The sequence below is a fragment of the Quercus suber genome, unplaced genomic scaffold (assembly GCF_002906115.3).
Source record: "Quercus suber isolate HL8 unplaced genomic scaffold, Cork oak 2.0 scaffold_347, whole genome shotgun sequence".
Classification (NCBI taxonomy): Eukaryota; Viridiplantae; Streptophyta; class Magnoliopsida; order Fagales; family Fagaceae; genus Quercus; species Quercus suber.
In genome coordinates, this window is record NW_027069799.1 from 449,707 (window position 1) to 471,224 (window position 21,518).

Genomic DNA, 21,518 nt, shown 5'->3' on the forward strand with positions numbered 1-21,518 from the left:
ATAAGGGAGGAAAAGCTATCATCTGGGCCAGGAGACTTGGACGGATGCATCTGCTTCAGGGCTGCCTCAACCTTATCTCCTGTGAATTGCTTGATCAAACTTTGGTTCATTTCAGCTGAAAGTTTAGGATCAATTGCTTTAACAACCTCCAAAATCTTATCAGGATTGGAAGTCATATATAACTTCTCAAAATAAGAAACAGCCACCTTCGCAATCTCCAAGGCAGACTCTCTCCAAATCCCCCTTTCATCCATAATTTTAGAGATTGTTTTTTTTTTCTTTTTCTGGCCTTTTTGTGAAAATATCTTGTATTACGATTCCCAAGACCCATCCATTGAACCTTAGACCTTTGTTGCCACATCATCTCTTCACATTCCAACAAGTCATTAATCTCTTTCCTGATCTTATTAATTTCACCACCATTTCTTCCATCATGATCCCTTAACACTAATTCATTAAGGACTCTCCTCTTATTTTGAATTGGCCTAAGGACCCGGCCAAAGACCTCCCTATTCCACCTCGATAAATTGTCAGCACACTGCTTAAGTCCTGCCACCATGCCATTCGAACTATAAAGATTTACACTATCATTCCACGCTGTCCTGATGATATCCCTGCATTCATCTCTTCTCGTCCATATTGCTTCAAACTGAAACCTTCTTTTCTAAGGACTTTGCAAAACAATGGAATTAGTGATCAAAAACGCACAATGGTCACGCACCAATTCCACAAGATGATGAACTTTCACATCCTTATAGTGATCAGCCCAATCCTGCGTAACTAGAGCCCGATCTAGCCGAAGATACATCCTATGCCGACCTTCTTGCATATTGCACCAAGTGAACTCCAGACCACAAAACCCAAGATCCATAAACCTACAGCAATCAATTGTTTCCCTAAAATCATCCATTTGCCTCTGAGATCTTCGGGCTCCTCCCATTTTCTCCGAAGTCGACACAGTTTCATTAAAATCCTCAACACATAACCAAGGAAGTTGAAACTTTCTGCTAAGAACTTTTAAGAGATCCCAAGACTCCTTCCTTTTATGGACCTCAGGATTTCCATAAAAACCAGTTATTCACCATTGAAACCCCCTGTCTTCAGTAACTATGGCATCAATATGTCTATTTGAGAAGCTTTGAACATCAACATTAATTTCCTTTCTCCACAGCAGAGCCAAATCTCCACTTCTTCCATGGCTTGGAATAACTAAACCATTAGTAAAACCAATACTCACCTTCTTCTTTACCATACTCCGCTTTCTCAGCTTTGTTTCTGAAAGAAACACAAAATCGGGATCCCATTGTTGCACAATATTGTGCAACACACGAACTAACCGAGGTTCCCAAGCTCTCGGCAATTCCATCCTAAGGCCCTCATTTTTCTCACCGGTGCTGCCTAGCAGTCACCGTCGTTTCATTAATAGAATTGGAGCCATTGTTGCAACTTTCCCCTCCATGGGCCTTTTTCTGACTTCTACCTTCAGCTACTAATAAATCCTCAATACATCCCACTCTTTTATTTCCTATATCCGGACCTTTAAGCCTTATATCCACTTCCTGGGCCTTACCCTTTTCTCTAGCAATTTTTTTTCACTTGCCTCTACTAATGGATTCTATTTCAGCTTCTAAACTAGGGCTCAAACCATTTAGAATAGGTTCTTTAGTGACCTCCTTGTTAACTTTGACTGGGCTGGACACTTCGGGCTCAATATTACAAGGCCCACCCTTTTTAAAAATATCATTTGACATGGCCTCCTCACCCAACTTAAGTTGCTCTCCAACTAAACTCAAACAAATTTCATTCTCTTCTAACTGAGTCTCCTGACCAACCTATAACCCACGTGCTGCCCCATCAACCTTGTCCCATTTGTTCAGACAGTCACCCACACTCAAGATCGGATTCAAATTTGTCAGGTTCTCGAAGTCCACAACTTTCCTCTTCATAAACCCACTGTTACTATTCTAGCCACAAACCTCAAAATCCTTAGACAAAGCTGAAGGACTAGTATTTGCCACCGAACACCCTGGCCGAAAGCTAGTCCGATCACCTTCCACCCCTGCCGAGTTTCCACCATTCACACCCTTTCCTTTCTCATTACCATTTATGACGACTCCTCCAGCTCTTAACCAATCTCCATACTACCTTTCTATCATTCCTTCCATGGGACTCACATGGCAGTGCTTATCATCATGCCCAAGAATACCACAAATATAACAAAAGGTAGGGAGACGTTCATACCTGAAAATGATTGAGCAATTTTTTCCCTCCATATTGGTGATGTTGCCTCCTCTTCTAAAAGGCTTGTCAATGGGTATCTCCACCCAGATCCTCATAAACTTCGCTTGCTCTGCTTGTAACGACCTTTTATCCACTTCAAGAACCTTACCAAGTCTACTTCCTATGTCTTTCCCAGCATCTTCAGACATGTACTCAAATGGTAATCCCCAGCCTTGAACCCAAAACGGAGCATGAGTAAACGAGATGTTTGGTGCCGTTAAACCCTTCCTCCATCGACACAAAAGAAGAAGGTTATTATCAAAATTCCATGGGCCACTTCTCTCAACCCATTCCAATTGACACACTGAACCAAATTTCAATTGGAATACATTATTCCCCACCTCCACAATCCTCAAATCCGAACCCATTTTCCATGCTATCTTCAGAGTATTCTTGAAGGCTCTTTGATTTTGTTGATGGTCTGTGAGGCGGTGCCTAAAGAGACTTAATGAACATTCTTCAAGAAGCTCTGCTCTAGCAACACTTGTTATGACTATATCATCTGCCTCCTCTTTTGTCAACTGTAGCTTTTGAAAGTTATTCAAAACCTCTTGCTCCATAGACTTGCGATGCACAGGTCACAACCCAAACCAGTTTGGATGAGTGGACCAAGAAAAGACCCCTTGCGAAAGAACCAAGGGAGAGACTGACTCTATCTAGAGAGAGAAAACGCTCCTACCAAGGGAGAGAGATTAATTTAAAATGAGTTTGGTGATGAACAATATCAAACTAAGTGTGGCAAGGTGATATTCATTGCTAACTTCTTTTCGGGTAGTTTATTGGGCCTAATGTGGGGTGTTTTTTACTTGCTTATGAAAATTTTTGGCTAAACATAGCCTTTATTCAGGTTGGTGCGAGGGTTTTTAGTCTTGAAAATTATAATATTTTGTCTTTCTTTTTGTGACCATGTGATTGCCTCTTCTCATTCTACATATTTTAGAAACATGCTATGCTATTAGGCCAAAACCCTAAAGATAAGATGCCCACATCATGAATGAAACGGATTATACTTGAGTATTTTGTTGTAAATATAATTTTGTTGTCATTTAACATTTTGACACTTTTCACTGTTTCAAACTTCATAATATTGTTATAAACTTAAAAAGTTAAATAACTAGAAGAATATAGGCATACAAATCTGTAGGAATTTTATTATACTTTTAACAATGAATTAACAAAGGTTTTTAAGTAAATTACAATTTACAATGTATTACACTATGTGTGGCGAGTGACCTGTGAAATAGATAAATAAAGCTGGTTTTAATCGTGTTACTGTTCGCTCACACAATTAATTTATAAAGGTGGAATGCAAAGTCAACTTTTAAGTGTGAGTTTTGCAAATGATTCAGCGTTGTGTTTGCGCTTTTGTTTTTGGTCGGGTCCCACGGCACTATTTACGACCCAACCAAAAACATAAAAATGCGCATACCCATACATTTCTAGATCTCATGGCACTATTCACACATTTAAAAATTATTTTGTTCTAGTGTTTTTAGCAATAAGTTTTCAATTTTTAGCAAATAAGTTGTATTCACACAGATCCTAAGTACCCATTATGTGACAAAGGATGAAAGTTGGATCAAAACTATATGTGTAGTGATTAATGTTCAATTGGAAATAGCCTTGAAATGGCTAAGTGTCTGTCCTTGGGTTTGGTCTGAGGATGAGGTTATAGTTGGATAATTTCTTTCTCTTTTCTCCTAAAAACTAGACCCCCTCTGATCTAGGTGCTTCTTGACTTTATATAGCTTAACAAAGATGCATCTAGATCTTACATTTGGAGGGTTATGATCAAACTTTCCTAATACTTGTCCCATTAAGACCTTGTTATAAGGTTTTTACACTAGGGTATAAGGTGTGGAGACACTATTCATGGTCATTTCCCCATTAATGTGGCCAGCTAAGTAGTTGTAGTGCATTTAATGCGGAAGGGATGGCTACTTTATCCTTCATTTTTCTTCTCTTCCTTGTTCAATGTCAAGTTACCTTTATCTCCCTTCGAGATGCGTTGTGCTCCCTTCAATTCTGACCCTTAACCTTTCAAGGTTGGGCAGATGTCCTCCGCACCCCCACCAGTCATAGTTGTTCAGCTTATGTACGAGTTAAGTATATAATTTTCGAGGACAACCCACCAATGTTTCCTGAGGTTTTCCTCCTCGTGGGCTTCATCAGTTATTTGGATCCTTGTCCCCCCACACCATGCATGGCAATTACATTTTTATTCAATTAGTTTATTTATTTATTTATATTAATGCTGATAATATTTGTGGGATTAATTTTGCTTCCAATCTCGTTCTCCTAAATCGAAATTATGATTATGCTTAACTAAAAGTGATATTATTTAAATCACAACAATCATTGTTATGATGTTGTGTCCCTAAATTTATTTATTTATTTATTATGCTTCTAGCCAACTCAAATGGTAAAATGAGAGAAAACAATTGGAGTAACGGTAAGACACAACATTTGTTTACAACAAATTTAGGTGGCAACTTGTTAGAGGTAAATAAAAAAGTGATATGATTGGTGTATTTATATAAAAACCAGTAACATATTGCATGTAGCACCTTTTGACAATTTGCCACTCATGGATCCACATTTTTTTCTTACTCGCAATAGAATATTTCAGCAATTATGAAATTTACTTAGTTTTAAAAATTGAACCGGATCAACTAGTTCCACCAATTCAATTAAGAACCGGACCCTAATATGGTCCAATAAAACAACTAAAACTAGGAATTAGGAGCTTTTTTGGTTTTTTGATTGTATATATATTTATGAGAGAAGATTATACTTTAATATAATCTAAGGCTTTGCTTGGAAGGAGGGAATGGAATGGAATAGAAAGGAATAAAAAAAATAATTTTAAAATATTCTTCCCTTCTCTTGTTTGGAAGTTTTAATGGAGGGAATGGAAAATTCATTCCCTTGTTTGGGAGTTTAAGTGAAAGAGAACGGAATGGGTAGGAGGAAACACTCATTCCTTTCTATTCCCTTAAAACTTCAAATTTTCATTTCCCCCGAAATTGGGAGAAATGGGAGGGAATGAAATTAGATTTAATAATTTTTTTACTAAAACTTCCAAAATACCCCTATATATTCAACCTTTTATTTTAAAATAGGGGTCTAATAGTAATATTATCATAAAATAATTCCATTCCATTATTTCCATGTTGTTCCCAAATAGGATTACTTACATTCCATTCATTTTCATTCATTTCCATTCCTTTATTTTAAAACATCCAATCAAGTTTACTTAATTCTATTCCATTCATTCCCCTTACTTAAATACATTCTATTCCATTCCATTCATTTCCATTCCCTTATGAACTCCTAAGCGGAGCCTAAATGTATGTCGAGGGGGAAATTGATGCCTCTATCTAAGATGTTGGGAAGCCAAACCGAAACTCGACTATGGGCTCTTGAGATGGTACCCAAAGGCTTTCGGTGTGATGACAAAGCCTATCCAAGCAAGAAACAAAGGTTGCACATGACAAAACAGCAACAAAAGCCCAATGAAAAACACGTTACAATACTTAATTAGTACATTAATGGTTTTGGTCTGATAGTTCAAATCAGTCTTCTAGTATTACGGTATTATCTCCAGTGGTAAGGTAATTTCAGGTTAGTAAGTGTGTTTACATGGTAAAAATCACATTTTTCCCTTATTATTATTAAGTCAATATAATGGAAAACTTTCATAGTTTCCAAAACATTATGACTTTCATCATAATAATACTAAAAAAGGATTAAAAGCTTCATAGTTACAAATAAAAGATGAAAAATAAGATGGAATGAAGGGAGAGAGAGCACGTCCAGCCGTGTGCATAGGTTGGTTAAGTTTGTCCCCTTTCATCATGCACTTAAATGACTTTCCCCATGTAATGCTCTCTTAGTTTTTAGTCAAGCATGAGTGATATTATCTTTCATAAGAATTGCTTTAAATATTAGAAATGTATATCTGTAATGAGAATGATTTTTAATATGAAGTCTTTGTGCCTTTTAAGAGAAATGCCTTAATACTGATGTTTATATGCCTTCCATGAGAAAGGGCTTTTGTAATGTGTTCTTGGAAGAGTATTTGATATGTTTTTAAGATGTGTGGAGATGGTAAGAAACATATATGTGTATATATATATATATATGTATGTATATTGTGAGATATGGTATTTGTAATATGTATAGGAATTATATGTAGATACCTTGTTGGACATGTATTTTGAAGATTTATGGGAAGTATGTATGGGTATTTTGTGAGGAATGTGTTTCGGGCAGTAAAAATGATGAAGTTTTAGAATAATGGAGTGTGGGAAAGATGAGTAATGGATAATGGTATGTTGTAATATGTGTGTTGTGTTGTTATCTATGAAGAGGGACTTTGTAAGAGAGATAGGGAAGTAGGAAAGTGTGTATATGGCAGCAAAAATGAGTGAAGTTTCAGAACTAGGGGGTGAGAGAGAGGGATGGATGGTGTGTTTAGTGTGTAGCTTGGTCCTCTTTATATAAAGCCAAGCATGTAACTAGATTAGAATTAGTTGAAGGGAAAATTAGCAAATAAGGAAAAATCTTTGACAAAGTAAGTGGTTTTTTGTTTTTTAACCAAAAGAAGAAAGTTTGAGACTTTAATGTTGGTGACACAGCTGAATGATGTCATGAGGATGACATCCTTTGCTTGGAGGAAAAATATTTAGCATTAAATTCATGGTTTGGCCAAAAAAAGGTAAGATTAGCTTTATCCTATTTTTGGTACCACAACTTAAGCCACTGCAGGAAGTTCTGGAGCTGTTACAGCTTCTGTAGAAGTTGTTTCTGCAGAAACTGTTTCTGCAGAAGCTTCCGCTGGAGTTGTTTGCAGTTTTTGCTGGAGCTGTTTACAGCTTCCGTTGGAGCTGTTGTTGGTATTTTTGGCTAAGTTTCTTCTTTTGAAAAATTATATGGTTAGACCATATATAATTTTGGTAAGTAATAGACTAGTTGGTTGATTTTTGATGAAGTTTTAGAGATGAATTTATGGTCTTTTTGTATTTTAACCAAATCTTAGAGAGTAAAGAGAGCATTTAGTGCTAGATATGAGATACTAATATATATTTAGCCATGTGCTTGGATTTGATTTATATGAAAATTATAATATAATTAATATGGAATGATATAATTATATTTTAAAACTTATATTATATGATGGACATTAATTTTTATGTAATGTGCATGAGGAGTTTTATCATTTTAAGTGTTATGTGATATGGGAGACTTACCAAATGTTACCTATTGCACACTGACCCGTCAGAGTTCAGGGAATTGGGGAAGACATGCTAAGCAACATGCTTTCCCTTATCAACTTTGAACCACTGGAGTTTTACTAAACATACTTCTTGGCCTTCAAAACCACGACTCCCTAAATTCCCCTGATGAGACTCATGAGCTTGGACCATGAGTCAAAAATGAGACGATGTGCTATGAGCTTGAACCATAGGCTTTGACGCATTTTTGTGTAAATATGGGCTCTTTTGGGGTTTAAGAGGGGTTTTCTCAAAATCCATGATAACGTTGACGTGGTATGAGTCCCCAATGAAATGAAGCCATGTGTTTGTAAAAAAATTTGTCCTCAACAATATATATGTGTATGAAACTTCACCTTAGAGACTTGAACTCCAACTCTTACATTTACACTCTACAAGCACTTATACGATTATACTTTTTTTTTTTGAGAAGGTATACAGTTATACTTAAAGGTGATATCATATTCGATTTTTAAAACCATGGAAATTTATTGATAAAGAAATTGAGTCAGTAATTTTCATATGATTATAGGGCCTGTTTTTTAAATTTGTTTAAATAACAGTTTTTAATATTTAAACAACATTACACATATTTTTTCTTATACATATTTTCAAAAAATACAAACAAAGTTATTAGAAACTTTTTACCAAACGCCCAATATATCCGTAGCCACATACATATGATCAACTCAGCATTCTACAACTCCACAACGACATGTAGCGGTGAGGTCACACACTGAAAGCACCAAAGTCTACAAAGCAGTAACTATAAGTCTATTTATTTACTATTCATATTCTACGCACGAAAATTCCACCAAAACACAACGCGTGCGCAATTTACATAACACCTCTCATTATTATTCATCAAACAGCACATCACAGCACACCTGCCTAAAGCCAAATCTCACTCCCAAAATCTCTCTCTCTCGCTCCAAAAACCACTTCAATAAATTAGATCTCAAACCAAAAAAAAAAAAAAGAAGCGGTTTCTGTTATCCTTTCATGAAATGGGCTTTGAACTTGAAGAAGGGTTCGATCTTGATCTCGATCTTCTTTGGGATTTGAATTGAAATGCAGCCGAATCTGTTCCCGTTCGGTACTGTTTTGGGAAATCCGTACTTGTTCAATGGCGATTTGAGCGAAGGGCTCGATAGCTCTAGGATTTTCTTCTTGGTCCCGTTTTTGTTGTTCCAAGGAGGCGGAATGGATTTGTCCAAGGTCGGCGAGAAGATTCTCAGTTCCGTTAGGTCCGCCAGATCGCTTGGACTTCTTCCTTCTACTTCTGATCGCCCCGAGGTAAAATGTCCCTTCACTCAATGTAGCTTTTCTTTTTGTGAAGTTCGAATTCCAGATTTCAATGCTATTGTTTTGAATCGAACTTGCTAAAATTCTGTTTGGTTGCTGAGAAAATGCGGCAAAGTAATGCTTTCTCTATGTGTGTCACTTAGGCGAAGTAGTAGCCTCTTTTAATTGTTGGCTTTTGCTTCAGTAGTTAGTATTAGGCGTCAAAGTTTTCGCATTAGTTCCGTTGTGATAGCACAGGAAAGAGGGTTCTAAGCGCATTAGCAAGAAACGGAACGCGTATGATAGTTTACAGTAGCTGATAATTGGATAGGCCGATGCTAGAATCTCAATGCTACTCCCTTGTTTTGAGTTATTCAAGAAGACAATGTCACCTGAGGTTGTTTGGTCTTGATATCTAGAATGTAGTCTAAGGACTAAATTGCGAGTCACTATGTTACTAGATATATTGATCCAATCAAAAGAAGCATGTACAGAGTCCGCTAGTCAATGATTAATTCAGTGATGTAAAAGCATGTGATGGAATCTTCTACTCGTTCGCCCATACTGTAATCATCGAAGAGCCACCGTTCATGTTCAGATTCTTCATTCCAGGGTACACTGCTTTTGTGAGGTTGTAGGGAACACAAACAACTCAGCGATACTAGCATTGCCTTAATTTCTTTTTTTCCATCATAACATTGGCCTAACCTGTTGGCTTACAGTAAAAAAAGACCCCTGAATTAATTTCCTAATCCAATTTTGGTTGAGCCTCCCTCAAAAAATAGTTTATATTGCCTAAAGGGAGGCTAATAAATGGAATTAATCTTTTTTCTATTGTTAGAGTAGGAAGAAGTTACTCTTATAGTCTATTAGAAATTTAGAAGGATTGGTTGCACCCTGTTTATGTTTTGGGAGATCAATTACAATTTTTAATTTTGTACAATTGTTCTAGTAACCATTATTATTATTTTTTGATAAGTAACTTGAAACTTATATAAATAGAACCACCCAAGTACACTGGAAATGTACAACAAGGGCAGAGCATCAAGAGCCCAAATTACAAACATAAAATAAGACCGGAAGAGAAATACAGGAAAAAGCAGGTAAAACTAGACTCCATTCAAGGAGAGTATGAAAGAAAAGAGACTTGATCTCGGAAATTGACTGTTCACAATCCTCAAAGCATTTAGCATTCCTTTCCCGCCAGAGACACCAATATAAGCAATGAGGCACAAGCCTCCACAGAGCTACATTTTGGTGTCGATCAAACTTACTTGGCCAAGATGCAAACAACTCAATAATCCTCTGTAGCATAACCCAATTAATACCAAACAAACCAAAGACCATGGACCACATCTCATATGCTATGGGATAATGAAGAAGTAAATAATTTGGTAATGGTCTATTCCAGCATATTGTTTTGGGATTTTCCAGTATATGTATAGTATATATGTGTATATATGTATGTATTCAAATACAAAATAGATTATCTATCTCCATTACATATGGTTTTATACCTTATCAATTTAAAATCAAATAAGAAAAATTATTAACATCATCACATAGAAAATCCCAAAACACCAAATGGAGGAAAACAAAATATTTTTTTGATAATTCAATAGTTGGGGGTGGGGAGAATTGAACCCTGGATGTCTTTGTTCAAAACATCAGGAGGTGCTAGTTGAGCTACATGGCTCTTAGCTCAAATGAAAAAAAAATAGAAATGCTCAAAAATATATATCATTCATCATCAATATAAAAATAAGGATCCAATTCATAGAAGAAGAGAAGAAGAACGTTGTGTTTCAGGAACTTTTTTTGTGTAGCCTGTTCAAAAGAGACCTATGTGGCAGAGTATTTGCACTGGAATAGGAGCGCTATTCATTGGGATATTACATTTATTAGTGCTGTTCATGATTGGGAGATGGAGATTCTAATGTCTTTTGTTGATCTTATTTATTCTATCAAGATCAAAATGAAGGGAGAAGGTTGAATGTGCTAGATACCAACAATGAGCAGTGTGTTTGAGGTAAAATCTTTTTAAAAGGTTCTTTCCTGTGGAAATTTTCAACAATTTCCATGGAAAAGTATTTGGAGGTTTAAGGTTCCTACAAAAGTAGCATTTTTTTACTTGGATAACCACTAGAGGGAAAATCCTTACCATGGATAGTATTTGAAAGAAGAATATTTGTTTAGTGGTGTTGTATGTGCAAGTGGAACGAGGAGTCCATAGATCACTTGCTCCTTCATTGTGGTTTTGCATACAATTTATTTTTTTGACAAGTAACTGAATTTAATTATTGATAAAAAATGAAATACCTGTGTATGGTTTTGCATAAAATCTATGGTTGTTGGTTTTTTCTTTGTTTGGAATTCAATGGGTTATGCTAAAGAGAGTTTTGGATTTATTAGCTTGTTGGAAAGGAGTTTTTGGTTGATATTGGAGTGTAGATATTTGGAACTGCACATTTGGGGATAGAACAATTGCCTTTGGAATTAAAACCTTTTTTTTTATTCTCTATGTATGAGTAGATCGTTACCCAGAAGAGAAAATATTAGAAAGAAAGAGAAAGGGAAAAAAAGTGGTGGTGAGTTTAGTGGTGGTGTGTGAACTCGTACTGGCCAGAATTTAAATACAATTTGAACTGACTGGAACAAAACATTTCGACTTTTCCAGCCGGAATGGAGTGAAATTGACAAAATTGAGACCGATGTTGAAGAGTAGTAAGAAAAGGTCACTAGGATATCCCTTTCTCCTCCTCTTGGGGTCAAAACTGATAAAAAGATCTCAAGAACATGGCACTTACTTTAATAAGCAATGCATTTCATGACCAAGAACGCACTACTCTTAGTCAATAAAAGGGTTTCCTTTACTGATGAGTCTGCTTTATTCACATGTTGCATCCAGCAAAGGTTTATGGTGCTGAAAATTGTCAAATTTGTATGATTTTTATTGCAGAGTCAAAAGTTCAAGGCTAACTCCTATCATAGGGTTTCCTCATAATAGCATTTGATGTGATGCAATTCCCTCAAAGGTGGCCTTTTCTTGTCCCCCTCTATAGGATAGTTCTATTAGGAAAGATGCAAATAATGTATATCTCATTAGTAAGGGGTTCAGATATGAGATTGTTATTCTAGGGGAGGTTGTATGTGCTTTATGCTATTTTTGGAAGTTTTCCAAAAGAGGAAAGGAGAGGATAAAGGCGAAGAAGTAGAGGAGAGGACTAAATATAAGTTTGCTTTCTACATATTAAAAATGTTCTCGCCAATGAGCTATAGCTCAGTTAGTGTTTCCTCCTCCCATAATAATGGTATGGAGGGTGATGTCATGGGTTCAAGACTTATTGGGTTTGTGTAACTTCCCAATCAAACAAAAAAAATAAAACAAAAATGTTCTTGTTCTTTGTTTGAATGTTAAGAAAAAGGGATGGAGAGGAAGTAGATATTTCTACTTTTTTTGGTTTCAAAATGGAAAAAAGATGAAAGGATAAGGTCTCGTAAATTGTCAATAGGGAGAGATGAATAATAAGACTTTGGTTGTAGATTATAATAAATTATTAAAGGTTAAAAGGGAAGTGCTATCATTGAATTTACTATTGTCTCCCTTCATATTCCCTTAAGTTAGGGGAATTGCTAAAAAGGAGTCTTGAGGGGGTATAATGCCTCTCTAGATCCTCTTCCCCTCCCTTTAAAATTACATCTAAACCGGATGTGAGGCCGTACCCCTTCCTGTCTCCTCTTCCTCCATACAAAGATACTTAAGCTTGAAGTCTAGTGAGGCTCACATGAGGTGCCTTAATATATATATATATATATATATTTTGATAGGTAAGTAGTGCAATTTTGTTAATCAAATAAATAAAACTTTGAGTTTGCGATGACGAACACAAAGGAACAGAAGAAAATACAAAAAATTATAAAGTAGGTCTAAGTGGGCTAGGGACTCAAAAACAAATGAACAATTAGAAAAACCCCAACACCGTGCCCAATCAAAAGAGTGTGTTGAAACACATATTTTAATTGGTCCAATGAAATTATGTTGTCCTAAAAAAGGCAACAATTCCACTCCTTCCACACAATCCACATCAAACAACCCGGTACCATATTCCATATTACAGAGCCATGCTTCCCAAACCAATTCCTCCAACAAAATAAGGAAGTCAACAGTCTCCGGCATAACCCAATGACGTAGGACAAGGGGGAACAAGGTAATCTGATTTAGAACTGTTGGGGCAGATCTGGTATTACCTCTGTTTTGAGGGCTTAACTTTAGGTTTTGGTGGGGAATAGGCTAGAAAATAAGAGGGATAATAGGATTTCCAAAGGTGACAAGGATTAGTAGGGTTTGGGGATGAAACAAAGGAAAACAATCAAGGTTTGGGTGGCTGTTCCTGTGCTGTGAACACTAATCCGTGAACAGTAAATGTGAATAGTAAAATTAAAGAAAATAGATAAATTCTAGGAACCACACCTAGAGTTCCTAAGCATCACACCTAGGGTTCCTTGGCATCACACCTCGTAGAAGGTTGCATCACACAAACCGTAAAAGAAAGCTTCATAGCTCTTAAATTCTGAAAACATTCATTAATAATCAACTCAATAGAAAGTACTACAACTCTTTAAATAGAAGACTAATACCTAATCCTAGTTGAACTAGGATTTCTTAAAACCCTAATAAGACATGGACTTGGACTCCTTGGGCTTTACTACTAAATAACCAAACTTAAAATAAAGCCCAAAAGAAGATCTAATGGACTGTTAGCATAGCCCATTCCTATAATATTATGAAATTAGAAAATTGCCCTTGATACATAAAATCAAATAAAATATAATAAATATGTCTTCTCATTGCCTCCTGCATCACCCAATGAATCCGAAAGTACTATTAATGAGGTGCGGCTTAAGCAAAAAAGAGTGACTCTTTGATGAAGCTTAAATTACAAAGAAGGGGCATGCTTGTTCTGAGTTTTGTATTTAATTGATATTTTATAAGCTTTTACTATTTGTAATTATTATTTTGATGGAAATTGTTGCAGTGGACCCTATTGAACTGGTATGCCTTACATGTCAACTTTATTTTATTTCATTTGTCATGGTTTTGACTTTTTATTGACAACTGTTGCAGGTTGGTGGCTTTAAGTGATTTTTTTTTTTTTTTTTCAATACATGTACTTCTGATCTTCTAGTTATATTTATGACTTTTGACAATTTTTTGTGCATTTTGATTTTGAAAATTTTTGACACAGTCATGCGCTTTAGTTGTTGAATCTGAAGATAGAATGCTAGATTTCGACATATTGAAGCTAGGTCGTTTTTGTGGGGGACTATTTTGGGAACCATGCTTCCTATGCTTTCTAATCTTGTTGTTCGCTTAAATGAATAATAACGTGAAGAAAATAAATTGTGCTCGATGCCTCTGAGCTAACTTGCATGGTATGACGTGGATGGTTCTCAAGTATTTTCAACTGTAGTTTCTGGGTGTAACTTTATTGATGGTTGTAGAAATTGAACGATCCCTTTGGTGAATCAAATGAAATGTGCATGCACATCACCAGAAAAATTTGACACAGTTTGAAAGTGCATTATCACTAACATCTTTATTTTCAGCTGCATTTGTGCTTTTTCATGAATTTTTATTCTAAAATATTGAAAATGAGTCATTAAGTGTGGGAGTTCAATTCACATGCTGTCTATCACCTTATGCAGGTTCCTCCTCGAGCTGCAGCAGCAGCAGCTGTTGCTCATGCTCTTGCAGGGCTGCCTCCACATCAGAGGTTTAATTTGTCATCAAGTTCTGAAGAGCTGAGATCAATATATGGAATTGGAATCAGATCTCAAGGTCAAGTTGTAGAGTTAGAGGAAGACTTCTATGAAGAGGTGCTACTTGCTCATATCACTATAGTCCCAATTTGGGAGTGCTTGTGTTTGTACAGTGTTTTGATTTTACAATATTTTAGGCATTTTATCTGGCGTTGACGTTTCACTGACATTGTTCAAGTTGTGGAAAGGTTTCCAATGCCTATATACATGGATCCTATCTTTTTATAATTAAAATATTTAATGATAGTCATTAAGAGGTGCCAATGAGCTCTTGCTCAAATGACATTTCCTCCCCTTGTTAAGAGTAAGATGAGTGTAATTACCAATTGAAAAAATCATTAATAGGAAACTGTGAATAATCTGCTTGTAAAAGTTTATGAGTTTACAAGAGTGCCATCAATATTTACATTTTGGAGGCATGAGATTCTGCCCTCCTGAATTCTATATTGCTTGGAAATTCAATGTCTTAATGCTCCGTAGTTAAGTTTATCAGGATTAGATATGTAAAAGTGGCCTGCAAAGCTGTTTAAAGCTTTTTTTTTTTTTTTTTTTTCCTTTTTTCTTTTTTCAGAGGTAGCCCAAAAATGCTTTAGGATATTGATTGTGTGTATATGTGTGTGTTTTAATCTTTGGTCTTCTCTTTTATGAAAGAAAGATATATTGATAATTCAGCATATCTGGTGTTAGGTGTTCTCATTATTTGGCGACACTTGCTAAATCTAAAAGTTGCCTCAGAATGTGATAGGACTGATGGTTGATCTTTCCTTTTGAGAAATTGAAGAAGCTCTTACATAGTTTTACGTTAAAGGAATACATATTTCTTGCATTTGCCAAAATACTGGTATCTCAATTAAAAATGTACAAATGGTGAATTTGAATAGCTCTCCATTGGCTTTGCTATTGGGAGGGTATCTTCCCTCTTTGCTAGCATATATAGGATGTTGCTGGCCAGGTTGTCTGGTACACATGATATAAGCAGTTGAAAGAAATTTCTATGTTGTGAACTCAAGTACAATATTAATGAATTCAATAACTTGCTTTGCAAGTATTGTTGCCTAGGCTATTAGGTGAGGTGCTTCCTTGGTGTCTTATGGCACATGTTCTGGCTCTCCAGTATTAAGCATTTCGAATAATTCTTTTATGCACCGTGTTAGGTGACACTAAATATTCAACAAGTTTATTCCAATATGATGAATGATCATTGTTACTCAGCAGCCTCCTCTAAAGACCAGCCTGTAATTTGTTGATGGGTTTTCAAGCAATAAGTTTATTCTTTGTATTGCCTAGAATACTTTTGTTATAGTTAACACTTAAGCTTATGTATGGGTTTAATTTTACCAGAGAGCGTAATTAGGTTGGCTGGAAATTTATTTGGGTAACTTGGCAGCCTCCTTTATAATCCTTGTATAGAGACTTTTTTTATTTATTAAAAATTTCTTGTTCTTTATCACCGTTTCTGTGTCTGCCAACCCTGGAAATCATTTATTAAATTTGTGCAACAAAATCATGAAATGGTTTTCAATCTGCATGCTAGTTTTTAGAAACCTTTTCTACTTCTCTGCAGTTTAGTGAATATCAGATATTATAATAGCTTCTTTGCTGACTATGAGCAATCTTGCTGTTGTTAATGCCAATGAGAGGACTAAAATTTTGAGATGTTTTCCTCAAGAGTTGTTATAAATGCCTATCTGCAGGACTTCGATCCAGTTAGGCATATTTTAGAACATATTCCATCCGATGAAAATGACCTGACATTTTTTGAGAAACAGGTATTATTCTAGTTCTTTATATTTTTCTTCAGTGAATATATTTTATATTCTGTATCTTGTTCTTCATGTAGATGTGTTCAAAATTAATTGTAAAGATTCCATTACTTCATTTGTGGGCTCCTGGATCATGTGCAAGTGATAGTTTTATGGTTTAAAGCCTGTTAACTGATTACTTCAAAGATGGGGTAAAGGAAGGAACTTATTGTGCTCTATAAGTAACTGTATTGATTAGGTGTTTGCAATTTGTCATTTAACAGTACTGTTTTATATCTAAAAGGTTCTTTGAGTTTCTTAACTGCAAGTCAATGAGAGTTCTCTTCTCTTTCATAGGCAGCTCTTAGATTAGCACAACTGGATAAAGTAGCAGAACGTTTATCCCACCATGTTATGGAGCATCATGAAGTAATGGGTAAGTTTTTCATTTAGATTGTTGCCAACCTATTTTGTAATTGAATTGAAATTATATTTCTGTATTTATATCCTTGTTTAATTATACATATCCTATCAATGACTGTAGTGTTAAATCTTACATTCTACATACCATATAATTTACTTCTGTTTCAATTGTGATATGTGTTCCAAATTATGTAAGTGTGACGCTGATGTATATCTGATATGGCACTATGATATTGGCTATGGCTTATTTGTTAGATTTGTAATTTGTATAAAGTTGGTTTCTTTGTTACTAATTCATTTATTTTTGATAAGTTATATGTATATTTCATTTTATAAGGTTTCCTTTACAAACTATGACATGGTCTATATAACTTGAGATACTTAAAATAGGAATTGCATTCTTTAATGTGGGGATGATATCTTTTGGAATGCTATGTGATTATTTCACTTATGCTATGGGGATAATATTTTACCATGTTTGTTTTGCAGTAAAATAATTGGTCAAATGTAAAATATTTTCATTCAAAGGAAAAATCGAAGGCAAAAAGTGTAAAATGTTTTACACTTGAAAAATTGGTAAAACATTTTACACTTTCTTCTCCCCTCTCACTCTTGACAATTTCTTAGTTTCTTTTCTCCCCCTCTCATGTTCTCAGTTCCTCTCTCCCATAACCCAGGTGAGTGCTCTCTCCCACAATCCAATTAGTCACTCACCCATTGCTTATCACTCTCCCTCTCTTGGTTCTTCTCTCCTTCTCCATCTCTCAACTTTTGTCACTCACAAGGCCACAACCCTCTCATCTACCTCACCCATCCCCCATCTGGCACAACCCATCTTGCACCAATGCCCAACCCACACCGACGCCACCTACCAACACCAACCATCATCATCGGCACTACCAACCTTCATCATGTCTCTTCCTTGCACAAACTCATCTTCCCATCTCTCTTGCACCATCCCTTGGGTTCAATTGATGAGTGGTAGCAGTCTTGGGTTTTTGGTGGCTACCCTCATCTCACCTCTGCTGGGTTGTTATATTTTAAAATTAGGTTCTTTGTTTGTGGGTTTTTTTTGGGTTTTCCAATCTGGGTTCGTGGAGGTTTTTTTTGGCTCTTTGATTTGGATTTTTGGTTGTTGTTGGTTTTTTTTTGGGTGGTTTGGTGGTTGGTGGCAATTTTGGTGACTGTTTTTGAATGGTTGGTGGCATTTTGGTGGCGTTTTGGTGGCTGTGTCTCCTTCCGATGTGGAGTTTTGGGTTGTGGTGGTTTGTATAACTGTGCTTGCATTTGGTGGGTTTGAGAACTATGAAAATATATTCATTTTACAGTGAAATAAACATTGAAAAAAATGGTTTCATTGTATTTTCAAGTTGACAATCAAGCACGGTAAAATGAAAATGTTTTACTGAAAACATTTTACATGTAAAATATTTTACATCTACAAATATTTTACTTTGAAACAAACAGAGCGTTAACGTTGTCAATCTTGAAATCTATGAGCACCTCAGATTAAACACATCTCCCTTATGTTTCATTTTCATCTTCTCACTAACATCAGTTTATGCCTGCAGTTTTCTGTATATTTGGATTGATAAAAATTTATTTTCCTAGCCCTGGCATCCTGCTCAGGTTGAATTCTCCATTCTGTTGATTGGTTACTGCTTGAGAGCTCTAAAATTACCATAAAGCCACCAACAGTGTCACTGCAGTCTCAACAGCCCCCCTCCCTTCCACCCCCCTTCCAAAAATAAAAAGAAAGAAAAGAAGAAAGAACCCAACAATACAAATCTCAAGAGTTGTTTGACTAACCACTGAAGAATAAAAGTACTCTCTGCAGCTTTAAGAAGTAGGATTTCTGGGTTTGGTGTGGGTGAATTGTTAGAAAGGATGATTACCATGCATGGAGAGTGGCTCCTTTGTGCTTGATCTTTCTTCTTTCATACTTTTCTCTGGTGGAGTTTAGCTTTAAATCTTGTTCTTATTTTTTATGTCTTTCTATCTCTGATCTGTTGGATCATTGTTACTTGGAATCTTGATTATATTGTTCCCAAAGTGGACATATTCTTTTGAGGGGTGGAATGATCTGTGCTGGATAGTAAAGTTACACTTTTATATATTTTATTTTTGATCTGATGATTCTCACCCTATATTCCTTCATTTCTAGATTTTATAATTCTGTGTTTTTCATTTCCACTGTCAATTGTGGCTTTCCTTTTCATGCTTTTTGAGTACTTGTGTTGTGCCCATTGGTATCAAGGAATTTCTCCACCCCATTGACATCAAATGGCATTTCCACCTTCTATAAGAATGGTTGGAGGGTAAGGTCATGGGTTCAAAACTCATTGGGTGTATGTGTTAATTACCAATCAAAAAAAGAAAAGAAAAAAAAAACTTGGAATAATAAAGATATACTTCCTATTTCATACAGCTTAGGCATGGATGCTGTAAATTGCTTGAATCACCATAAAGTTCTATTTCTTTCTTAGTAGTGTGTGTATTCTAAATCTATTGTATCATAATCAAACCTGGTTCTAGTTGCAATTTCTAGGTAAGTCATAGTTTACTGGGAAGTTTAAATTGCAAATTGTGTCAGACCATTAGTTGTAAATGAGATATTGATACTTACTTTTGGCCAGTGAAGGGGATGAATCTAGTCAGGGAATTGGAGAAAGACTTAAAGATTGCAAATGTCATCTGCATGGTAAGCATTTATATGGCTTGTTCTCTGCATGTAATGAATATTACCTTATGTGTGTGCTCTCTGTGATTATTTGAATATATTATTATTACATCCTTGATGGATATGGCTTTTATTATAGTTGTTCTTATGGTATTTACAGAATGGAAGAAGGCACCTGAACTCATCAGTGAATGAGGTTTCAAGGGATCTCATTGTAAATTCTAATTCCAAAAAGAAACAAGCTCTTCTGGTATTCCTCTCTCTCTACACCTTGGCAACACTGATCTTAATATTTGACTTTATCTTTCTGGTTTTGTTTTGGAAGATTACTGTGAACCTGTCATATTATTTAGGAACATTGTAGTGACTTGTTTCATAACATCTTTCATCTTTCTTTCCATAATCATATTTTCTCAGGCTCAGTATCCCTTCCACTTGCTTTTAAAATGGAGGGGGTTCATTTGAAGGTGAAGATTTAGCATTTCATGAATCTAAACGTGAATATAGTGCCATGTCATTTAAAATCAGTTATCATTCCTTATTGGTGACATCGGTTTTAAAATGGCATGGTATCATGTACACCTTTAGATATATGAAAGACTGAATCTTCACATTGAAATGGACCCTTTTCATTTCAAAGCAAATGGAGAGGATCCTTTTCCATTTTCTTAGGGAATATATTGGAAAACTTTTTGACAGAATGGGCTGCATATTCTTTATGCAGCTAACTTGTTAAATATACATATATGATTGCTTCTAATTGCAGGACGTGCTTCCAATTTTAAATGAGCTTTGTCATGCACTAAACATGCAAGCAGCACTTGAATCACTTGTTGAGGAAGGAGATTATTGCAAGGTGGGTTTATACATATGTTTGGTATATGGTGTACAGTTCTGCAGTTTCTTTTTCTAGTTTGACTTTATATTCTTGTTACTTACATGTTCTTATTTGCTTAATGGTCTTCATTGTAAGGCATTCCAAGTTCTATCTGAGTATTTGCAGCTCTTAGATAGTTTTTCAGAGCTGTCGGCAATACAAGAGATGAGCCATGGCGTAGAGGTATATGCTAAAATTACGATTAGGAAGCAGTTATATTAACCATATTGAGTACTATTGTTGTTTCTATTTTTTTTAATTACATTCTAAAAATTTGATCAAATTTTGTTTTCAATTAACCTCTGATGAAGTTTTTTCTGGTGCCTGATTATTTCACCATGCAAGAAATATGTTTTTGGTTTTATGCTTACTCATTGCTTATATGGGTGACTGGTGGAAGCTACAATTTTGATTTTGATTTTTTATTTGTTTTTTTCATAATGATACAGGTTTGGCTTGAAAAAACGCTTCAAAAGTTGGATTCCCTTTTACTAGGAGTTTGCCAGGAGTTCAAACAGGAGGGCTATATAACTGTGAGTGTCTTAATCTTTTGAAATGTTTGAACCATTATTTTCCTGCAAACAATGTATGCATGAAGTTGTTAACAAGTGGGAAAAAAATCAATTTCACTACTGACAACTTCCCTCCATAGTACATGCATTTATTTCTCTCCAAATTCTCTACATTAAATATAAAGGTTACCTTCTAAATTTTAATATCACTTGAGAAGGTGTCTTCAAGTTATTATTTGGATCAGGATAGAAGTTTTAGAGGGTTTGATACCTATTTGAAGTAAGATTTTTAGACATTCAGTGCTAAATCCACGCTAAATTAGGTCTCTTGATAAGTTCTTGAAGGATTCTTGAATAGGGTTTGATGCTTAAAGATTTTGAAATGGTTAGGTAATAAAAAGAATTTTAACTGAATCTTGAAGAAATTTGACGATTGTGTGTTGTTGAACCAAAGAAAGATAAATTGGAGGGAATCATACCTTGTTTCCCTAAGCAACACACTTGGGAAGGCAAAGGCAATCTCACCCTTGAAGCTTAACAAGGTGCTGAAATTTAATTGATTTTCATTGGTAAGGCAAAGGCAATCTCACCCTTGAAGCTTAACAAGCTGCTGAAATTTAATTA

General features: G+C 35.5%; 2 protein-coding genes across 3 annotated transcripts in view; one reads left to right on the forward strand and one right to left on the reverse strand.

The window, feature by feature from the left end:
* Positions 1–792: 792 nt before the first annotated feature.
* Positions 793–2,840, reverse strand: LOC112019872 (uncharacterized). The gene is made up of 3 exons (XM_024052448.1): positions 2,242–2,840; positions 1,238–1,275; positions 793–875 (listed from the first exon to the last, which is right to left on the reverse strand). Exons 1-3 carry the CDS (start codon positions 2,838–2,840, stop codon positions 793–795), a joined length of 720 nt encoding a protein of 239 aa, XP_023908216.1.
* A 5,508-nt stretch (positions 2,841–8,348) lies between these two features.
* The window catches only part of LOC112016335 (uncharacterized), a 28,407-nt gene continuing 15,237 nt past the window's right edge, over positions 8,349–21,518 (forward strand). Inside the window, exons 1-9 of one of the 2 annotated variants that reach the window (XM_065759941.1) lie at positions 8,349–8,852; positions 14,547–14,717; positions 16,355–16,429; positions 16,760–16,838; positions 19,462–19,526; positions 19,666–19,755; positions 20,272–20,361; positions 20,479–20,565; positions 20,832–20,915. In XM_065759941.1, the coding sequence (XP_065616013.1) occupies positions 8,628–8,852; positions 14,547–14,717; positions 16,355–16,429; positions 16,760–16,838; positions 19,462–19,526; positions 19,666–19,755; positions 20,272–20,361; positions 20,479–20,565; positions 20,832–20,915 (966 nt within the window). In that variant the 5' untranslated portion in view covers positions 8,349–8,627. Of the gene's footprint in view, positions 8,853–14,546; positions 14,718–16,354; positions 16,430–16,759; positions 16,839–19,461; positions 19,527–19,665; positions 19,756–20,271; positions 20,362–20,478; positions 20,566–20,831; positions 20,916–21,518 lie in introns of those variants that run through there. The other variant, XM_065759942.1, reaches the window with a different exon arrangement.

What these genes read in the sequence shown, in the direction of transcription:
- LOC112019872 (XM_024052448.1), bottom strand. Translation starts at nt 2,840, where the DNA reads ATGGAGCAAGAGGTTTTGAATAACTTTCAAAAGCTACAGTTGACAAAA. An exon ending in AATTGCTCAATCATTTTCAG is followed by an intron (nt 1,276 to 2,241) that starts GTATGAACGTCT and finishes TGTTTCTTTCAG; the next exon opens with AAACAAAGCTGAGAAAGCGG. An exon ending in GGAGTATGGTAAAGAAGAAG is followed by an intron (nt 876 to 1,237) that starts GTGAGTATTGGT and finishes TGATTGCTGTAG; the next exon opens with GTTTATGGATCTTGGGTTTT.